Below are 21,162 nucleotides of genomic sequence, written 5' to 3'. Positions count from 1 at the left end.
GTTCAGTCGAACCAAGTTCACTGGACACTTTACGGATCGGCGACAATGTGCCCTTTTTAAACTGGGTAATTTCATCTTATCAGTTTTTCATTACCAGACAGGTGAACTAAACCAGTGCCGTATAAAGAAAGTCAATAAAAATTTTCAGCTGACAATTACGAAGGTACATTCAACAGATGGCCACAAAATTTTTATCAAAAATCAATTGCATTCAATCATGAGCATTTGACTGCCATCTATTAAATGAATATTTCATAATTGTCAGGTGAAATCTGTAAATTAATTCTTCTTAATACGGCACTGGTTTAGTTCACCCATCTAACGACTAATCTGATGTGATAAAACTACCGTTATTAGAGCTGACACGTCGCTGACCACATTTTACGGATACTAAGGAATCTTTTCCGGTCGCCATTTTACAAAAGATATCCTTTACCGCATAAATTTGAACATCAAATCAGAAATAAATACAGTAAAATTAAACTGCGCTTAGTCGAGATTTAATCAATTTTTTCCCAGAAAAAGCGCGTTTTTTGAATGCTGTAACTTATTCTGTTGCGGCTTCATCTAAAGATGATAGTAAAGTTTCGAACTGAATAGACACTAAAAGCGTGTTTTGAGAAACGCTCACAACACTTAAAATCGTCAAAATAAATAAATAATCTTAATATATATGTTGTTAACGATAAAGTGCCACCTAGATGCAGCTACAAATATCAAATTGAAATAATGACTGGAATTGTGTATAAATGTATATTTGACTCAATAAAAATTCAAATTTCTGGCGATTTAGATTGTTAACGATACAGTGCCACCTAATTGCATCTATAAGTATCTAGTTGAAATGATGATTGAAACATCGGATAAACATATACTTGACACAATGAGGAACTTAAATTGGATGTGGCTAAAGGCACAGTAAGTGAACGATACGGCACCGTATGTCTACGCAGCGCCACGAAATACCGGGAAATTCGTATTTTATTTAAAAAATATCACACGTATAAGGAGCCGTATCGTTCATTTGCGGTGCCTGTAGCCACATCCTTAGAAATTTAAAGTCCGAGTAAAATAAATTACGAAACAGAAATTTGATTAATAATATATTATATATTATGTTATAATAATAATAATAATAATAATAATAATAATAATAATAATAATAATAATAATAATAATAATAATTAGGGTGATTCAAAAAAAAAGAATATTTTTTTTTTCGTTTGGTACTCTGAAAAATAGGTTCCTAGACACCTCTAAGAAAGCCTCTCCAAGCATGAGTTCTTAATTGTAACGGGAAGGTCCTCCTTCTTACAGTTTTCTATTTTTTCTTATTATCAGATAGAAAAATTTATATCTCGCTTCCAACTACTTGAAAAAATATCTTGTTCCTCAGATTTTGTAGGAAATTGAATGCTCTACAAAAAAGGTCTCTTACGATTTTTTCGTAAACCCAACCGTTTAAAAGATATTAACGGTTAAAGTTTGATTATTTTTGGGAAAATTTTTTATTTCTTATGAATTTTATAACTCAATGAAAAAAAATCATTATGAATGATGAAACTCATAGTTTTGTAGGAAATTTACTGCTCTATAAAAATGGTTTCTTATGATTTTTCGATCAAGTTGAGCGTTTACGAGATATTCATCGTCAAACATCAATGCATATCAATTTTTCTAGTTTTTGATCAATAATTCGAAAAATTCCAATTTATTCTGTGAGTTTCAAGGAAATTTAGACAAATTTGAGTTTCTATGAATAGAAATATGTTATGAACTATTTTTTTAATTAGTTTTTTAGTCTTGGACATGTTTGATTACATTAAAACAAAAAATTAGTGCATTTTTTTAAATATATAATTCAATTTAGTGTGTTTCACTTTTTTATCGAAGAATTTATTTATTTAATTATCAACTGCCATATAATTTTCAATATTTTCAACATTTTACTGTAAATAATTTCCTCTATTGCAGTTTGGGTAGTTTTTTCGATGTTCTTTGATAATTTGCAATAAGTATTGGAATTGCTCTTCATTTTTTGTCAAGCATTGATTATACTCACTAACTAATGCAACAGCTCGTTCTGCTGAATCATTAACAACTTTCAATTGGTTAAAGTATTCTTTATTTTCAATGTAACTGTCATTAGTAGGCCACGATTCAATATCTTTATCAAGGAAGTCATATGGTAAATCAAAGATTTTAAAGAGATTTAAAGACTTTTTAGAAACAAAGTCACTCAGACTTTTTGCGTTAATGAATTCAAATCGTTTTTATCAATTATAAATTTTTTAGCTTTAGAATCTGTACCGTTACGAGTATTAACAGCTCCAACAATATTTTTTTACTTCCAATGAAACGGTATCGTCAAATAATGATAAAATGGCAAGTTCATCACTTAAATACCATAAATGCAAAATCATTTTTTCACAAGTTGCTGAAGAAATCAATGAATTGATATTTTTGTACTCGAATAAATTTTTCAAAAACTGCAAGTCATGATTAGCAGCAGTTGTTGCAGAAGTTGATGAAAACCAAGCTTTTAAATACAGTGTAACTATAAATATACAAATTTGCCGAAGACCGTCCAATTCTTTATTAGAAAGTTTAAATTCATTTCTGAATAGAAACATTTTTAAACTGTAAATTGCCTTCGCCATCCACCTAGCATGATGAATTGCACCAGGACGTTTGAAAAAATTTCTTCTTGAGGCATTTCTCCAAGGAAAATCAACGACAATTCCAACAATTCTTTATAGTCATCTCGGGGTTGTAGTAACTATCAAAAACAATTAAAAATTTGTCAGAAACAAGAAAATTTTTTTCTTAAAATCGCAGTTAAATCATACCTGTAAGGATTGTGCAATTAAACTAGATATTTCATTTTTTTATCCAAAATGATATCAGCAACAACAGTATCTTCAATTCCAGATTTATAATTAGTTTTATTTATTTCATCCCATGATTTTTTAAATCTTCCGAACATTGGTACGTTTGGCCCAGATGACACAGGCCAATATACTTCAAATGCACTTCTCAATATGATCTCAAAAATGTGGTAACGACATGGTAACCGGATTAACTCTCTTCCCAAAGTCTTTTCAATTGCCTTACATGTACCGTTATGAATTCCTGTATAAAGAAAATAGATAACTATCGTTAAATTTAATATTTTCAACAAATTGTAGATTATATTTAAAATCCAAATGAGTAAATAATTCTCAATAATTTCAAAAGTGAAATTCAGTAAGCAATAAAAATTAAACTAGAACGTTAATAATTAAATATTTTTTAGATTAAATTATCATTGATAAGTTACCTGTATTAACTGCCGTCGTGTCAAAACACATCGCCTTAACATAATTAGTAATACCCCATTCACTCAATGTCGATAAAATGGCTGATGTTTGATTGTCTGCCGTCCCAGAATTCATTTTTGGAACCCCAAGTAATTGTTCGGTACCAAATGCAGTTAAAATAACTGGTAGCCGTTCCACAGATTTTGATCCAACAAGGTCATTCAGCATTTTTCCGTCCCAATGCACAACGTATTTATCGTGTGTCTTAAAGTTGTCATTAAGTCCTTTAGCAATGTCTTCTCTTTGAAGGATACGAGCTCGTTGAATTGAACTATAACTGAGCGTTGTATCTTCAATTTTAATACCTACTGCTAGTAAAACCGGAGCAATAATAAACATCGCATTTCTACTGCTGACATTAGCTCGGTCGAGTCCAAAAATGACTTCAGGAGTTAAGACATCAAGTTTTGCTCGTTTTGTCGGAATTGGAGGTTCATACTCTGAATCAGATCCAAAATTTGTAACTCCACTTAATGTATACGTAGAGAACGACTCTGATTTTTCACTTGGAACAATCGCATGACTGGTAGACGGTTGATCTAAGTCTGGAATAAGATCTGTTTTATAAATTAAACGAAGAAAATGTATAGAATTTATTCATTTTGATGACAAATAATTAAGAAAGGACTCCAAAAATTGTCTAGTCAAATGTCATCTAGTCATCTATGAAAAGTTACACTACTACCTGACTTTATAATAATTAAATATCTCAGATACTTACTACTCTCATCTATTCCCATCATAGTTGTGGTTAAGTTTGATACAGGTACATTATTAGAAAGAATCTCTTTATGGGTACCGAATTTTTGATCCAAATACAACTTTCTAATATTATCATCAAGCACTTTTAAGGATTTTTCGCTCACAATGTCGAATAATTGTTCAAGATCAGTCTGAAATTTCATTTCCTTTTGGTTTTGCGCTGAATTCTTTTTATCGAAATTTTTTTGTAATTTTAACCATTGACTGTGATAGCGAAGAAATTTTTGACTGCATTAGGAGCTCCACTAGTTGGAATCTGATTTTTTCTCCACAGTTCAATAACTTGGTCAACTAAATTTTTAGCACTTTGTTTGATTGAATACTTTAAAATTTTAAGTTGGTAGAAAAACACACGCATAACCTCTTTCACTTTTGGTAACTTACGTTCCGAAATTCTTTGTAGAGGTATTCCGATAAAACGTATTTCTTTATTCATTGTAGGTTAATTGATGATAAATAAATTTATGTGATGATTATAAGACTTATTTAAAATGAATTATTTTATTACGTATTCAAGATGATCAGTTTTAGGAACACTGAAAATACGGTATTAAATGGGTAGATACTGAAGATAGTTGAGAGTAAAAACATAGATGGCGTTAGTTTCAGAAGACAAACAGAAGAAGAAATGGAATTCAAAACAAAAATCCCCTCGAACGAAAATTTTATGTATATTTTGTGAAAAACAATTTAAAAATACGCACTGAACAAATTTCATAATAATAAATGACAACGCGATTAAGATTTTAAATTATTAAAGATAAAATTAAAAAAATATTATTAGAATAAAAACTTTCAAATGAATTTTTGAACAGAAAACATCTATAGGAGTTGCTTTTATAATAAAAACTCAAATTTGTCTAAATTTCCTTGAAACTCACAGAATAAATTGAAATTTTTCGAATTATTGATCAAAAACTAGAAAAATTGATATGCATTGATGTTTGACGATGAATATCTCGTAAACGCTCAACTTGATCGAAAAATCATAAGAGACCATTTTTATAGAGCAGTAAATTTTCTACAAAACTATGAGTTTCATCATTCATAATGATTTTTTTTCATTGAGTTATAAAATTCATAAGAAATAAAAAATTTTCCCAAAAATAATCAAACTTTAACCGTTAATATCTTTTAAACGGTTGGGTTTACGAAAAAATCGTAAGAGACCTTTTTTGTAGAGCATTCAATTTCCTACAAAATCTGAGGAACAAGATATTTTTTCAAGTAGTTGGAAGCGAGATATAAATTTTTCTATCTGATAATAAGAAAAAATAGAAAACTGTAAGAAGGAGGACCTTCCCGTTACAATTAAGAACTCATGCTTGGAGAGGCTTTCTTAGAGGTGTCTAGGAACCTATTTTTCAGAGTACCAAACGAAAAAAAAAATATTCTTTTTTTTTTAATCACCCTAATAATAATACAAATGATAGTTATATTAATAATAATAATGATAATAATAATGATAATGATAATAATGATAATAATAATAATAATAATAATAATTATTATTATTATTATAATAGTAGAAGTGATAATTAAATCTATTATATAATTATCATCAATAATAATTATATTTATAATAGTATATTACACTCCTTGGTAAGAAAAATAAGGAAAACCTCAGAACACATGTGTTGTTGGCCGAGGCGGAGCCGAGATCAACAAATATGTGATCTGAGGTTTACTTTTTTACTTCTTAAGGGCTGTATACTATTTTTTTGCCCTCCTGGCGGAAAGTGGCAACTTTCGTCCCACTGCGGTAAACCAAATTGCCACTTTCCGCCTTCGTTGGACAAAAAAATAGTATAAAGCCCTTAGGAAGTAAAAAATAAAACCTCAGATCACATGTTTGTTGACCTCGGCTTCGCCTCGGCCAACAATTACATGTGATCTGAGGCTTTTCTTAGTTTCCTTCCCAAGGGGTGTAATATACTAATTTTGTCCGACGAAACCCGAAAGCGGCACAACTTTGTTTAGCGCAGCGGGATGAAAGTTGCCACTTTTCGCCCGGAGGGCAAAAATATAATTATTATTAATAATTATTATATTAATAAATATAATTATCTTCAAGAATAATTATAATTAATAACGGGACGGTTTCCCCGCCCCCTGGGGTACGGTCGACCCTGACCACGCCCTTGTCCCCGCCGATTTGCCCAGCCACGCCCTTTCCTGCCTCCCCCATGCTTCATTTCTCGCTGTTTTCCAGCTGAAAGATGGCGGGCTGTAAAAATAAAAATTAATTATTATATATGTTTAAATTGAAAAATTTAATTTAATAATATTCAATGCGAATTCTTAATAAAAAAACATACGAGTAGTTTGAGGCGGCTGTTGCGGCATTTCCGGCAACAGTAGCAGCTGCTGTTGTTGTTGTTGTTGCGGCTGGTGTTCTCCAGCTGGTGGTGGCGGCGGTGGTAGCCGAATCAGCTGCATTTCCGGCACCAGTTGCTGCTGATTGATATTTATTCGTCCGAGAGATGAACGTTGACCGTTCATCTGTTGGACCAATAAATAATAGTGGTCAGCAGCACGCTACGCTGCTTCTCTCGCCTCCTCGAGATTTCGATTGAATTCTTCTGAAATAAAGAATTTTAATTAAATTAATATGTGTTTTTCATCATTTTACTTTTTTTTTTTTTTTTTTTGCTTATTTACCTCTGTCACTGGCCATTGTTTGGATATTAAGCTGTAATAAAAGGAAAATCACACATTGTTATTCTATTTATAACGTAAATGAAATTTGAGAAACTCAATAATTTTACGTAAACATAATAATTGAAAATAAAAACCTAACCGTAATGTAAAGTAATCGGAAACAAATAGGAATAAGTTCCACTATTAAAATTTAATTATTTGATATATGGAACCAATTTATATATTTTTTTATGACTATATTGTTAGTAAAAATATTTAAATTATATTATTAAGATTAATTACGTAAATAAAAAGTACTTACATGTTACTGCAATCCGCCGATATATTAAATGACAAGAAATAATAATAATAACAAAGGCGTCACTGAGAAAAAAATGTCATAATCTGTTGACCGCGGCACCTGTTGTCATTATGTCATTATTAAAAAAATGTGACTGACAGTTAATCATTTCACATTGGATGACGTCATTATGCACTAAATCTTTCGGGGGCTGAGTTTGGTTTTTTAAGTAATAATACAGCAGAGAGCTCTTTAAGTTAGTAGAAATGAATACATTTTTAAACTCTTTTTTGTTAAATTATTTGTTCTGCATTTGTTCGTAATAGACCCGGCAAATTTATCGTTTGTTCGTTGTTTGTTCTTAAAAAAATAGTTTTAAAATTTTAAACAGACGTGGCTCTTAATATAATAATATCTACGGGATTTTTTTTTTCAATCTTTAATAAATATTCTTTGTTCAATTACGAGAAAACGTTTTTTTGATCGAATTTTCTTTTATAATTTTTTGAATTTTTTTTTACTATAACTGCACACACATATGTGATTTTCAAAAAGGTTCTTACTGCGCATGCGCGATATTTTTATTCATTGCGCGGTCTGTTTAAACCTTACTCTATATAACAATAATATTTATTATTATTATTATTATTATTATTATTATTATTATTATTTTTTTTTATTGCATGCCTCGAGCGCGAAGTGCGCAGGTATGCTCTACCCATACGAAGTTTGGAAACAGGGCCTTTAATGGCCCATTGCTGCGCCCGAGATGCTCGTTAATGGGCGAGCAATGGCAACCATTAACGGCCCATGAACGGTTAGCAGCTGGATGATAACCTCGGGCCGATACTGGCGACTGACTATCGGCCAATTCCAGAAAAAGTTATTGGCCTATTAATGGCAACTGACTATCAGCCAACAATCGTAAAAGTTACTGGGCCGTTAATGGCAACCAGAAATGGCCCGAGTATGGCGAGAATCATCAACCCATTGATGGCAACCAATTGCCGGCCGACTGAAACAAAAGTTACTGGGCCATTAATGGCAACCAGCAATGGCCTGAGTATGGCGAGAATCATCCACCCATTGATGACAACTAACTGCCGGCCGACTGAAACAAAAGTTACTGGGCCGTTATTGACAACCAGCAATGGATTAATTACAAAAAATTATTCAAAACCAATTGAATTATTATTAATAGGTAGATTTATTTGCTTTATAAATCATGGAAATTTTTACAGGTAGTTACCGTATTTTTATTATTAAACCGATAGAGATCGTTGTTTCCTCCCGTTCTCTCGGTCCCCGCAACCTGAAAGCCATCGGCCAACTTTCCCCGCGAAGTTTTTACATTCTTCGGAGTTTCCAAATTTTTCACTCACAACTTCTGGAATATGCAAAATAAATTATAATCAAAATTTTATTTATGACAAATATTTAATAATTGACGGGTTAGAATTAAAAGAGTAAAAGCATCAAGTGAAAAGTAAGAAGTAATTTTTTTCATGACATATGCAAAACGAAAATCAAACTTTAAAATAAATTTTAAGCTAAAAAAATGTTCTCTAAAAGAAAAAAATTTTTCTGTAACAAACACTCTTTTAACTCTAAACCATTCAAATAAAATTAAAATAAAAAGATTTTCTCAATACCTTTCATGCATTTGAAAGTTTCGGTGTTACTAAAATTTAATTTGCCGACACCTTTTACAATTTTTCCTGTACCAGAGTAAAATTTTTCAATATTCTTGGTTAAAATAGCAGACGCCATCTTATTAATGCAGCCCTTAACAGTAGTTTCCCCGTAAACGTTAACCCGAAACAATACAATCTAGAAATATAAAATATAAGTAAAGCAAATAGTAAGAGCCCTCAGAATATAAATTCAAACACTTACCTTACCAACACTTACAATAAATACAAATACCAACACTTTTTTTTTTGACTCGATATTTTTTAATTCCTCATCGAATTCTTGAAATTCTTCCAGTGTCTTCAAAGGAAGTGATACATCTAGGCTTGAAGTGGCCGTGGAAAGACTTTCCGGAGGTCTTGAAGAAGTATTGGCGACAAGAGTATTTTTTATTTCCTCAAAATATTTCTTTATATCATACTGAAGGCTTTTTTTTTCATTCGTAAGATAACGGTGCAATGTTGTAGTCTGATCGTCAATTTTCTTTTTGATATATTCTTTCATAGAATCTATACAAAAAATATAAATTGAAAATAATTATTAAATAAATTTTTAATATTTGTTATTGGTAATTATAATTATTTAATAATTATTAAATAAATAAAAAATATAAATCCTTTGAAATAATTCTCATAAAAAAATTAATTTTATGAGATTTGAATTTACCGAAATCAAACACTTCATGAGCTTCAATAATAGGTGCTAACTCATCAGCTGCTTCCACTTCATCATCATCTAGTTTCTCTTCTGTAAAAAAAAATTCAATGTAAATCAGACTTGCGAAAAATAAATCATTTTTTTTATTAATTCGCAATTATCTCAGTTATCTTTTAAAATAATCAATGTCAATAGCTAAAAATTTTCAGATAACAAAAAATCAAGATTTAAATCAATTGATATATTAAATTAAATGACAAGCTTTTTAATTATCAAATGGAAATGCAACTTTCAATTGAGGTTATTTAAATCATTAGTTAAGAATTAAGTTATTTATTATACTTGTATCAATTAATAATTTTTACTAATTATTTAATTATTAATTAAAACTCGTTTTCCAATAGATTTATTATTATTGCTTTAAAAATTATTTTAACTGTTAATGAAAAATCAATAAAAAAAAAAACATATTTATTTTTGATTTAAACTTTTTCCAAAAAAAATTGTAATCCGGAGACACGTTAGTGTCTCGCGCCAAGTACACGTCCAACATATGGCGTGAGACAACGTGTCTCTATTCTCTTATCTTATGTCATTATAACCTTCTTACATATTTGGGTCTATATTTCATTATTATTGCCAAGACACCTGACACTTTCACTATTTCTATTAAGTTTCTATCTACGGATTTTACACATATTATAAAAAACTATTGGGTATGAACAATTATTTAATATATTTCAAATATGAAAATTTTTGCCTGCGCCTGTTTTCGATTCTACGAGAGATTTTACAAATTTAGGGCGAATTTTGTTATTTCGAAGTTGGTAGCACTTAACTTTATCTACTAACTATACTTACTTTACGTAGGTTCTAAAACTTTAGCACCCATAAGTAGTTAGTATACTAAGAAAAAATTTTGTAATGAAAAGAAAGACAACCTGCGTAACTTTATACAGTTTCCACTGTACTTATGAAAACATTAGCCTGGGCGTTAATGCCCCGCGCTATAATTATCGATTTTATTCTGAGTAGTCAGTAAGTTTTTTTCTCCAGAAGTCACGTTTATTAATCGAGCGCGTAATTCGAATTCAAATATGTCAAATATAGAATTTTTTGATTCTGTGTTGGAAGTAAAGCCTAAAAGAACTCATATGAAAAGTTGTTTTTCTGAAATTGAGTGTAGACAAATACTATTTTTAATTTAGTAGAAAAATCTATCAAATCTGTGTTGCAAACTATCCATAATGTGATTGGTAAAGTATATCATGAGCATGGAAATATATACAATTCCAATGTATCTATCTATTAATTATGATTTTAAGATTAATTATGAGTTCCATGCAATCTGCTATTTATTAATAACGACATGATAATGACAATAAATAATAATAACGACAATACTGAGATCAATAACGATGATACTAGTCATAAGATAATAATAAACATAATTATAATGGAAAAAAATGTTAGAAATTTTTTAATATTGATATAAAATGTAAAGTTTTCAATTGATTTAATTGATCAATCAAAACCTAAGAGTATGGAGCTAATTCATATTTAGTTTTTTTTTTGCTATTTGGTACTATGAGAAAAACAAATTCGTTTTTTCATTCGTAATTGAGCTTTAAAATTGAGCAACAATCAACCCTTCATATTATGAGTATAGCAATACCTGCAATAATTAATTTAATTCTGATCTTTTAATTTCCGCGGGAAAAATACAAAATTTTAATCAACAGTTTTTTTAATTATAAAAATGTTAAAGTTTCTTTTTTAATATAAAATCTCTAGAATGAACTATCGAACAATTTTACATATGTACTTTTTTGAATGATATATTCTCTTCTGATTAGAATTTATTTATTGACTAGAGCCATTACTTAAAGAGCTCAAATTGTTTAGTTTTACTTTCTTCGTGAAAGTCAGGTAATTAAAGTCTAAGTGATTCTGTTCGAGCGGTGTACAGATGTAGGTGGCGTTTCAGTCGAATTGAGCGGAAATTTTAAACGACGATATTCTTTTCAAAACAAATGTTAATTATGATTTATACGAATTGTGTTATTCATAAACAAAAATATGATAATAAAAATAGATAATAATACAAATAATGATAATAATAATAATAATGACAATACTAACAATATCAACGAAGATAATACTGATAATAATTATTGTGGTAACAATAAATTAATGATAAAAATAATAGTAATAATAATATTTATCATCATTATTATTATTATTGTCATCAAATTATTGAGCATTGAAGTATTAAATTTGAATTTACAATGTTCTTGATTACAAAAATTGTTAAAATGTTTTTCAAATTTCTACGGAATGGAAAGCTTCAAATTGATAATTTAGTTTAGCAATGCGAACCAAAGAGTATATGTGGCTTATTTATATAAAATTTCATTAATATTACTCGATACTGTAAGAAAAATGAAATTTTAATTTATATATATATATATATATATATATATATATATATATATATATATATATATATATATATATTAGGGTGGGTCAAAAAAATCGAATAATTTATTTTTGACTTTATACTCTGAAAAATAGGTTCGTAGACACCTAAAAAGAATTCTCTCCAAGTATAAGCTCTTAATTATAACGGGAAGGTCCTCCGCTTTGCGGGTTTCTATTTTTTCGAATAATCAGATAAAAAAATTTATATCTCGCTTCCAACTGCTTGGAAAAATATTCCGTGGCATAGATTTTGTGAGAAATTGAATGCTTTACAAAAAGGTCTCTTATGACTTTTTCAAAAACTCAACCGATTAAAAGATATTCATAGTTGAAGTTTGGCTATTTTAAGGAAAATATTCGTTTTTATTATGAATTTTATAAGTCGATGAAAAAAAATTATTTCGGATTGCGGAACTCATGATTTTGTAGGAAATTTACTGCTCTACAAAAATGGTCTCTTATGATTTTTTGATTAAATGAAGCCGTTACGAGATATTCATCGTCAAACATTAACGAATATCAATATTTCCAGTTTTTGATCAATAATTCGATAAAATTTAATTTAAACTATGAGTTTCAGGAAAATTTACATAAATTTGAGTTTCGATCGATAAAGAAATGTTATAAACAATTTTTTAATATTGTTTTCAGTCTTGAGCTTGTTTGATTGCATTAAAACAAGAAATTAGAGCATTTTTTTCGACATATAGCCAATGATTAGTTTAATTTAAAGTGAATGACATATTTCTTTGTCAAATTTAATATGAAAAGTATTGAATCAAGTGAGAAACAACCAGTATTTAACTTTTTTATAGATAAATTTTTTATTGAATTATCAATTGCAATATAATTGTCTATATTTTTAACATAACAGTACGCTATTACTATAAATAATTTCTTTTATTACAATTTGGGAATGTTTTTGATGTTCTTTGACAACTTGCAATAAGTACTGGAATTGTTCTTCATTTTTTGTCAAGCATTGATTATATTCACTGACTAATGCAACAGCTCGCTCTGCTGAATCATTGACAACTTTTAGTTGTTGAAAGTATTCTTTATTTTCGAGATAACTCTCATTAGTAGGCCATAATTCAACATCGACATCAAGAAAGTCATACGGTAGATCGAAGATTTTGAAAAGATTTAATGACTTTTTAGACACAAAGTCACTCAGAGTTCTCTGCGCCAATGAATTCAAATCTTTTTAGCAATTACAAATTTTTTAGCTTTAGAATCTGTACCTTCACGAGTATTAACAGCTTCAACAATACTTTTTTACTTCTAATGGAACGCCATCGTCAAACAGTGATAAAATGGCAAGTTCATCGCTCAAATACCATAAGTGCGAAATCATTTTTTCACACGTAGCTGAAGAAATCAAAGGATTGATATATTTGTACTCCAATAAATTTTTCATAAACTGCAAGTCATGATAAGCAGCAGTTGTTGCAGAAGTTGATGAAAACCAAGCTTTTAAATACAATGTGACTATAAAAATACAGAAATGACGAAGACCATGCAATTCTTTCTGAGAGAGTTTGAATTCATCTCTGAATAGATACATTTTCAAACTATAAATGGCCTTAGCCATCCATCTAGCATGATGAACAGCACCAGGACGTTTGAAAGAAATCTTTTCTTGAGGCATTTCTCCAAGGAAAATCAATGATAATTCCAATAATTCTTTATAATCATCTCGGGGTTGTAGTAACTATCAAAAATAAAAAATTTGTCAAAAATAACGAAATTTTTATAATTTAAATCACAGTTAAATCATACCTGTAAAGATTTCGTAATAAAACTAGAGATTTCATCTTTTTTATTCGAAATGATATCAGCAACAACAGCATCTTCAACACCAGATTTATAATTAGTTATATCTATATCATCCCAAAATTTTTTAAACCTTCCAAACATCTGTACATTTGGCCCAGATGACACAGGCCAAAATACTTCAAATGCGCCCCTTAATACGATCTCAAAAATGTGATGACGACATGATAACCAGATCAACTCTCTTCCCAAAATCTTTTCAATTTCCTTACATGTACCGTTGTGAATTCCTGTAGAACAATAATAAATGACTATCGTTAAATTTAGTATTTAAGAAAAATCAATGGTTATATTTCAAATCCAAACGAGTAAACGATTAATACATTTTGATAGTAAAATTCAGTAAGAAATAGAAATTAAACTAGAATGACAACAATAAAATATTTTTTGTAATTGATTGATTACCTGTATTAACAGCCGTAGTGTCAAAACACATCGCCTTGACATACTTAATAATACCCCATTCACTCAATGTTGATAAAATGGCGGATGTTTGATTAACTGCCGTCCCAGAATTCATTATTGGAACTCCAAGTAATTGTTCAGTACCATACGCAGTTAAAAGAACCGGTAGTCGTTCCACAGATTTGGATTCAATTAGATCATTTAGCATTTTACCATCCCAATGCACTACGTATTTATCGTGTGTTTTAAAATTGTCTTTTAATCCTTGAGCAATGTCTTTTCTTTGAACCATACGAGCTCGTTGCATGGACCTATAGCTGAGCGTTGTATCTTCAATTTTTATACCAACAGCTGATAAAACCGGAGCAATAATGAACATCGCGTTTCTACTGCTGACATTAGCTCTGTCAAGTGCAGAAACGACTTCAGGAGTTAAGACATTTATTTTTGCTCGTTTTGTCGGAATTGGGGGTTCATACTCCAAATCAGATCCAGAATTTGTAGTTCCACTTAATGTATGCGTCGAGAATGATTCTGATTTTTCACTTAAAACAATCCCATGACTGGTAGACGGCTGATTCAAGTCTGTAATAAGAGTTCATTTTTAAATTAAACAGACAAAATTTCCAACACTTATTCATTATGATGAGAAGCAATTAAACATGAGTACCAGAAACCGTCGAGTCAAATGTCATACGTAGGAATACTGATATTTATAATGCAAGTAAAGTAGAAAAATGATATTCTCATTGTTTATAATAAATATAAAGGAAGTTTTACACTCCTACCTGAATTTATAACAATTATTTATCTCAGATACTTACTGCTTTCATCGATTTCCATCATATCTGTAGTTGAGTTTGACGCAGGTACAATATTCGAAAGAATCTCTTTGTGTGTACAGAATTTTTGATCCAAATACAACTTCCTAATGTTATCATCCACCCCTTTTAGGAAATTTTTACTTACAATGTCGAATAATTGTTCAAGATCAGTCTGAAACTCCTTTTCCTTTACCTTATCACTTTTCTTATTAAAATCTTTTTGTAATTTCAACCACTCACTATGAAAACGGAGAATTTTTTTGACTACATTAGGAGCTTCACTCGTAGGGATCTGATTTATTTTCCACAATTCAATAACCTTGTCAGCTGAATTTTTGCACTTTGTTTGATTGAAAACTTTAAAACTTTAAGTTGATAGAAAAACACTCTCATAACCTCTTTCACTTTTGGTAACTTACGGTCAGTGAGTTTTTGCACAGGTATACCGATTAAACGTATTTCTTTATTCATTGTAGAATTATTGATAATAAATGAATTTATATAATGAGAAAATGACTTATTTCGAAAAAATTGTTATTATCATGTATACGAAATGATGAGTTTTTGGAGCACTGAAAATGTACTGATAAAAAAGTAGATAACGAAGATAGTTAAGAAAAACAACATAGGTGACGCTAGCGTTAGAGTACCAACAGAAGAAGTAATGTAATTCAGAACAAAAAGCCTCTCTCACAAAAAAATTTATGTATAATTGGTAGAATAAAATTTGAAAATACATACTAAACTACATAATAAACAACCGTAATAATATGAAATGCCAATGCAATTGACATTTTAAATTATTACAAATAAAGCTTACAAAAAATATCATTAGAACAAAAACTTCTTAGTGAATTTTTGAACAAATAACTCCTGTAGGAGTGACTTTTATGATAGAAATTTAAATTTATGTAAATTTTACTGAAACTCATAGTTTAAATTAAAATTTATCGAATTATTGATCAAAAACTGGAAATATTGATATTCGTTAATGTTTGACGATGAATATCTCGTAACGGCTTCATTTAATCAAAAAATCATAAGAGACCATTTTTGTAGAGCAGTAAATTTCCTACAAAATCATGAGTTCCGCAATCCGAAATAATTTTTTTTCATCGACTTATAAAATTCATAATAAAAACGAATATTTTCCTTAAAATAGCCAAACTTCAACTATGAATATCTTTTAATCGGTTGAGTTTTTGAAAAAGTCATAAGAGACCTTTTTGTAAAGCATTCAATTTCTCACAAAATCTATGCCACGGAATATTTTTCCAAGCAGTTGGAAGCGAGATATAAATTTTTTTATCTGATTATTCGAAAAAATAGAAACCCGCAAAGCGGAGGACCTTCCCGTTATAATTAAGAGCTTATACTTGGAGAGAATTTTTTTAGGTGTCTACGAACCTATTTTTCAGAGTATAAAGTCAAAAATAAATTATTCGATTTTTTTGACCCACCCTAATATATATATATATATATATATATATATATATATATATATATATATATATATATATATATATATATATATATATATATATATATATATATATATATATATATTATAATCTTATGAACATTTAATATCCGCGGAAAAAGTACAAATTTTGAATTAAAAATTTTTTTAATTTGAAAAAACGTTAAAATTTCTTGATTTATAATATTTCTAGAATTAACAATCGAACATTTTCACACATGTATTATTTTAAATCATACTTTCTAATTAAGTTTTATTTATTAATTAGAGTTAATACCGAAGAGAGCTAAAATTGTTTGGGGTTTTCTTTCTTTATAAAAGTCAGTTGTTCTCTGAGTAATTCTATTCGAGCAGTGTATAGATATAGGTGGTACTTCAATCAAATTTAGCGGAAGTTTTAAATAACGATTTAACAAATTAACAAAATTTAATTAATCATGCTAATAACATAATGATTTGGATATACACATTTGCAATGCTCTTTAGTCGCATACAGATGTCACTACCATACATATACGTGTTTAAGTTATTTGAAGATGCTAATAAGTATTTATGTTTACATCAGATCAGTATGGATACTTCTCCGATGTTTTTAGTCGCATCTAGATGTCACTACTGTGTAAGTATATATCTTATTATTATTATCTAATCAGCTGGCTGTACTGGCTGCCGATCCCAACTCTTATTCGGTACCATTATATTGAACTATTCCACTAGGTGGCAGTGATCATAGTCTGTAAGAAATTATTGATGATCAAAATAGACAAATTTCTGTAATTATTTGACACTTTCTGTCAAAATTAATAAATCTTTTTCAGGTTTATGTATCAATATTATTTAATATCTACTTGAAACTATTACTGCGGCATTTTTATCACACTTGCGTAATACTTTTCTTAATTATTGTCAACTTAATTATAAAATTAACTTATTTTAAAAGGTTAGTTATATATTCAATATTTTTATGATATTTATTGTTTTTGTTGAATAATCATATTTTCTTTGACTTTTTACTAATTATGTTGTGTTCAGGTGGAAAGTTTTCAGCACATAAATACCCTTAGTCACAAATTCTGAAATTTCTATTTAATTTGTAATGAAATAATTTGATTCTTCGTATAATTGAAGTTTTAAGATTAATGAAAAAATATATCCGGTCACAATATTATTCCAGCTAGTGATGAATAGAAATCAGTAACTATTTCGTATTGTTGTAATTACTCTTCCGACTGTCAACATGGTAACAAAAAAGTAAAGTAACATTAGGTATAGGTAAATTAACCAAGTAGCAGTCTTTGTAGTAGTTATATTGTAAATGTCCTTAAGTACTGTTAGCGCCACCTGTAGTTACTTTCACTATGTATATACCAAAATGTGTAAACACACTAATGTAGCATGAAATTTAATGACACTCAAATTTGTCACTTTTACAGCTACAATTTGCATAAAAATACATTAAATCCAGTGGCCAGTCTAGTCCACAATACCATACTAGTTTGGGCTGTTTAACTTCATTACATATCGGTAGCTGCATGAAAATTGATTTAGAAAATACGACAGAGGTAAATTAAAAAATAACATTGGTATATTTATTTATTCGAATTTTATTTATTCGAATAGTTATTGATAGTGTCATTGCACATAGTAAATATTTTAGTTATTTAATAAATGGAATATTGCAGTCTTTACAGCATTTGTGATTACGTATACTTATCAAAACTAATATTTTGTGAATGAAATGGAGATAATTCAAAATTTGAAAAATTCATACGTATGTTCGAGTTATATTTTAAAAATTTCTAAATAAAAAAATTATTTGGTATTTTCATGTCTTTATAAAATTGTCCATTGAAATTGTAGTCAAATTTAATAATCATTATATTAAATTACATATAATACGTTCATAAAATTATTGCGAGTTATTATCGTGAGTTATTATAGTTATTATAGTGAGTTTTAGATTGCTGATAAAAATACCATGAATGGTGATAAAAATAAAATGGATTATCCTCCACATTTTGGTATTGACCAAAGGAATCATGCTCAAAGTTTATTAGTTAGTATTAATGATCTTGAGTCTCGGCTAAATCAAGCTCGTCAAGCATACCAAATATTATATGGCGACACTTATCCGGGTAAAAATTATGATAATGAGTAAGTAATTTTACTTCAAATTTCTGAAGTTTGTCATACTTTTATCATTGTGAATACAATTCGTTTTCCCATTGTTACAGGTACAAGAATAAAAACCTTAAGCGGAAAAGAGCTGGTAGTAAGCAAAAATTGCGAGACATTATGTATGTAGTATTTCTTAATTTTAATTGAAGTCATTTCTTTACTGTTTAAATTTTTTAGTTTCTGGAAAGGAAAATATCTAAAGGCCGTAAAGGACAATAAACAAAATAACAAGTACATTGTTTTCAAGTAAATATATAACTTTCTTCGTATGGAGTTGGATTTAGATTATTCTTAAGAAAACAATAAAGAAATTAATAAATCTAAAGTTTTAATATTTTTCTTATCAACTGTTGGAACAATATATCATATATTGGACAAGAATAAAAATGTTTATTTTAAATGCATATTTGAGCTTATTACATGATTTATTACTAAACAAAAAAATGATTTCCTTTAATTAAATTATTGATTTTAACTGCCGCTCAAGTTGCCCGTAACACCACCTGATATCTTTTTTACACTCTAAATATTTGAACGGGAGGAATAACGGGAACGCATGGTCTATGTTAACTTCAAAAATCAAATAGAATTAAAAATATACGCCTCGATGTTGGCTGAGCGGTTCAATGCGTTGATCCGTTCATACAACTCTAGTGGCAAGGCGCGGGTTCGAATCCCGGCGAGTCGAAAGATTTTTCACATGCTGATATCTTTCGATTCTCTGAAGTTCGCTCCAGCGCCGCCTAGGTTTAAGGCAAGTTCTTAACCAACACAGCTCCCTTAACACAAATAACCCAACGGCCGTATGAGAACATACTCTCGGTGGCAATATAATATAATAATAATAATAATAAGAATCAAAAATAATACGAAGATGTTGCATTAGTTGGTCACACGCGTCATTTAAAGTAAAAGTATTGTTATAGTAGTAACGTTTTTTGTTATTAAATTATTTGAGAAATTTTATGAATAAAAAATTTGATGAATTACTTAAGGAGTACATATTTAAAATTTTAAAGTGTTTATATGAAATGTAATTATTTTTTACATAATATATTCTTTACAAAAAAAAGAGATATCCCACAAAAAACAGTTTCACTGTAAAATGCCGCGCCAAGTACACGTCCAACTATTGTAACAGAGACGATGATAATCTCATTTTTGCAAAAATAAAAAAATCTGATCTTTACAAAAAAATATGAAATAAAAAAATCCAAGTACACAAAACTCTGATTAAAAAACAAACACTCATTGAAAATAGTGAAAATTCAAAGAAAAATTGGTGTAGTTTGCTTATGAAAAAACGAAAGAAAAATTTGCTCTTTACAAAAAAATATAAAATAAAAAAAACTAAGCAACTGCTGTGATTTTCAGTAATTGCAAAGTTTTTGTGGCAAATTTAACAATTGAAAACATTTTTTCAAACGTACTTGGCGCGCGTCATTGAGTACCCCCAATTTTTTCCGATGTATCGCCAGAAACTTGGTGTGGAAAAGGAGTTTATGAGCAACAATTGTAACACTCCTTCGACACAGTCAATGATTTCACAAAATATCACTAAGATAATTTATTAAGTTGGAACAAAGGTTTTTTGTACATGAACAATCATAATCAGAGGTTATTCCCATTGGATAGTGTACCATTCTATGATTTTGTGGTCGTTGCCGATAGGTTGCAGTGTTATCCAATCAAGTGGATTTCAAATAATTGTAATCTTTAGGTGAAAAGTCTTACAATTATGCGCATGGTGTATTGTGTCATTTACTTACTATAATGTCATAATAACAATAACACTAATAATAAAAATTATGAGACTGAAATTAATGGGACGACGTTTATTGGACTGATTTAAATTGAAAAAGTAACCGATAGGACATATCCCAATTACCCGAATTACCAATTACTCATAATCCCGATGACCCAAATTTTCAATTACCTAAAATTCCGATCACCAGTAATTTCAATTACCCATACTACCAAATACCCAAATTTTCAATAATCCAAAAGTTCGATAGCTTAAGTTTTCATTAACCAGAAACATTGATGACAAGACATTCCGATTGGACAGATTTCATAAGCTCAAAGTCGATTTCTTTGTTATCGACAGATGAAACTTATTGTAAAAAGTACATTCAGTTATTATACAGATGGCCAAAAACTATTATAAAATGAAATATCATATAAACATGTTTAGAAAAATTTAAACGTGTTTTTTTAATACATTTATTCAAATTAAATTATGAATCATAACTATTTTTAATAATAATGAAGTTTATTAATATTATTTTCAATTTATTATAATTTTGACAGCGTTAACAAAAGTTATATTTAAGTACAACTGATCGATATTTATCTTGTTATATTAACGAATAACGTTTTAAAAAAATTAAATTTAAATGTAATTCGTGCGTACGTGTAGGCTTTAAAATCGACTTAAACAACATTAAGTAAAAAAAAGTAAGCGAATTATAAAATAAAAAAATTAAATATTCACAGTTAACAAACAATAATCACTACATGTTGAAATAACATTAAAAGATGAATTAA

At 29.0% G+C, this 21,162-nt stretch overlaps 4 protein-coding genes across 8 annotated transcripts; 1 reads left to right on the top strand and 3 right to left on the bottom strand.

Annotated features, from left to right (window-relative positions):
• Positions 1-3,022: 3,022 nt before the first annotated feature.
• On the bottom strand, positions 3,023-4,341 carry LOC141525812 (uncharacterized; the record flags this gene model as incomplete). The annotated part of the gene is made up of 2 exons (XM_074240450.1): positions 3,320-4,341; positions 3,023-3,132 (listed from the first exon to the last, which is right to left on the bottom strand). Coding segments are annotated over exons 1-2 (489 nt in total), but the record flags the coding sequence as incomplete, so codon positions are not given.
• A 3,810-nt stretch (positions 4,342-8,151) lies between these two features.
• Positions 8,152-9,608, bottom strand: LOC141525832 (uncharacterized). 3 transcript variants are annotated; one of them, XM_074240482.1, is made up of 4 exons: positions 9,421-9,608; positions 8,959-9,263; positions 8,715-8,892; positions 8,152-8,446 (listed from the first exon to the last, which is right to left on the bottom strand). In XM_074240482.1, the coding sequence occupies exons 2-4, from the start codon at positions 9,256-9,258 to the stop codon at positions 8,325-8,327; spliced, it is 600 nt and encodes a 199-aa protein (XP_074096583.1). In that variant the 5' UTR covers positions 9,259-9,263; positions 9,421-9,608; the 3' UTR covers positions 8,152-8,324. The 3 variants fall into 3 exon arrangements, with proteins under 3 accessions (XP_074096583.1, XP_074096582.1, XP_074096584.1); XM_074240481.1 differs by having other exon boundaries at positions 8,164-8,449; positions 9,421-9,604; XM_074240483.1 differs by having other exon boundaries at positions 8,164-8,449; positions 8,989-9,263; positions 9,421-9,603.
• Positions 9,609-11,055: 1,447 nt separating this feature from the next.
• LOC141525714 (uncharacterized) lies at positions 11,056-15,288 on the bottom strand. Its single transcript, XM_074240278.1, has 5 exons — positions 14,958-15,288; positions 14,134-14,718; positions 13,675-13,958; positions 13,233-13,606; positions 11,056-11,086 (listed from the first exon to the last, which is right to left on the bottom strand). The coding sequence occupies exons 1-5, from the start codon at positions 14,977-14,979 to the stop codon at positions 11,056-11,058; spliced, it is 1,296 nt and encodes a 431-aa protein (XP_074096379.1). The 5' UTR covers positions 14,980-15,288.
• A 2,348-nt stretch (positions 15,289-17,636) lies between these two features.
• Positions 17,637-18,940, top strand: LOC141525808 (uncharacterized). Of its 3 annotated transcripts, none has more exons than XM_074240447.1 (4): positions 17,637-17,999; positions 18,398-18,591; positions 18,672-18,709; positions 18,793-18,940. In XM_074240447.1, exons 1-4 carry the CDS (start codon positions 17,970-17,972, stop codon positions 18,813-18,815), a joined length of 285 nt encoding a protein of 94 aa, XP_074096548.1. In that variant the 5' UTR covers positions 17,637-17,969; the 3' UTR covers positions 18,816-18,940. The 3 variants fall into 3 exon arrangements, with proteins under 3 accessions (XP_074096548.1, XP_074096546.1, XP_074096547.1); XM_074240445.1 differs by having other exon boundaries at positions 18,672-18,734; XM_074240446.1 differs by having other exon boundaries at positions 18,388-18,591; positions 18,672-18,734.
• The last annotated feature ends 2,222 nt before the right edge of the window (positions 18,941-21,162 follow it).

This window comes from Cotesia typhae, unplaced genomic scaffold (genome assembly GCF_013202065.1).
Source record: "Cotesia typhae breed Kobodo isofemale line unplaced genomic scaffold, CoteBio_Ctyphae contig_27, whole genome shotgun sequence".
NCBI classification, from domain to species: domain Eukaryota; kingdom Metazoa; phylum Arthropoda; class Insecta; order Hymenoptera; family Braconidae; genus Cotesia; species Cotesia typhae.
Note: the sequence above shows the minus strand (reverse complement) of the source record. Positions and strands in the feature narration are given on the sequence as shown.

What these genes read in the sequence shown, in the direction of transcription:
- LOC141525832 (XM_074240481.1), bottom strand. Translation starts at nt 9,258, where the DNA reads ATGAAAGAATATATCAAAAAGAAAATTGACGATCAGACTACAACATTG. An exon ending in TTATTGTAAGTGTTGGTAAG is followed by an intron (nt 8,893 to 8,958) that starts GTAAGTGTTTGA and finishes TTATATTTCTAG; the next exon opens with ATTGTATTGTTTCGGGTTAA. An exon ending in AACTTTCAAATGCATGAAAG is followed by an intron (nt 8,450 to 8,714) that starts GTATTGAGAAAA and finishes TGCATATTCCAG; the next exon opens with AAGTTGTGAGTGAAAAATTT.
- LOC141525714 (XM_074240278.1), bottom strand. Translation starts at nt 14,979, where the DNA reads ATGATGGAAATCGATGAAAGCA. An exon ending in GATGGAAATCGATGAAAGCA is followed by an intron (nt 14,719 to 14,957) that starts GTAAGTATCTGA and finishes CTCTTATTACAG; the next exon opens with ACTTGAATCAGCCGTCTACC. An exon ending in AAAATGATTTCGCACTTATG is followed by an intron (nt 11,087 to 13,232) that starts GTATTTGAGCGA and finishes TAATTATTGCAG; the next exon opens with GTATTGCTATACTCATAATA.
- LOC141525808 (XM_074240445.1), top strand. Translation starts at nt 17,970, where the DNA reads ATGAAAATTGATTTAGAAAATACGACAGAG. An exon ending in ATTTAGAAAATACGACAGAG is followed by an intron (nt 18,000 to 18,397) that starts GTAAATTAAAAA and finishes AGTGAGTTTTAG; the next exon opens with ATTGCTGATAAAAATACCAT. An exon ending in GGTAAAAATTATGATAATGA is followed by an intron (nt 18,592 to 18,671) that starts GTAAGTAATTTT and finishes CCATTGTTACAG; the next exon opens with GTACAAGAATAAAAACCTTA.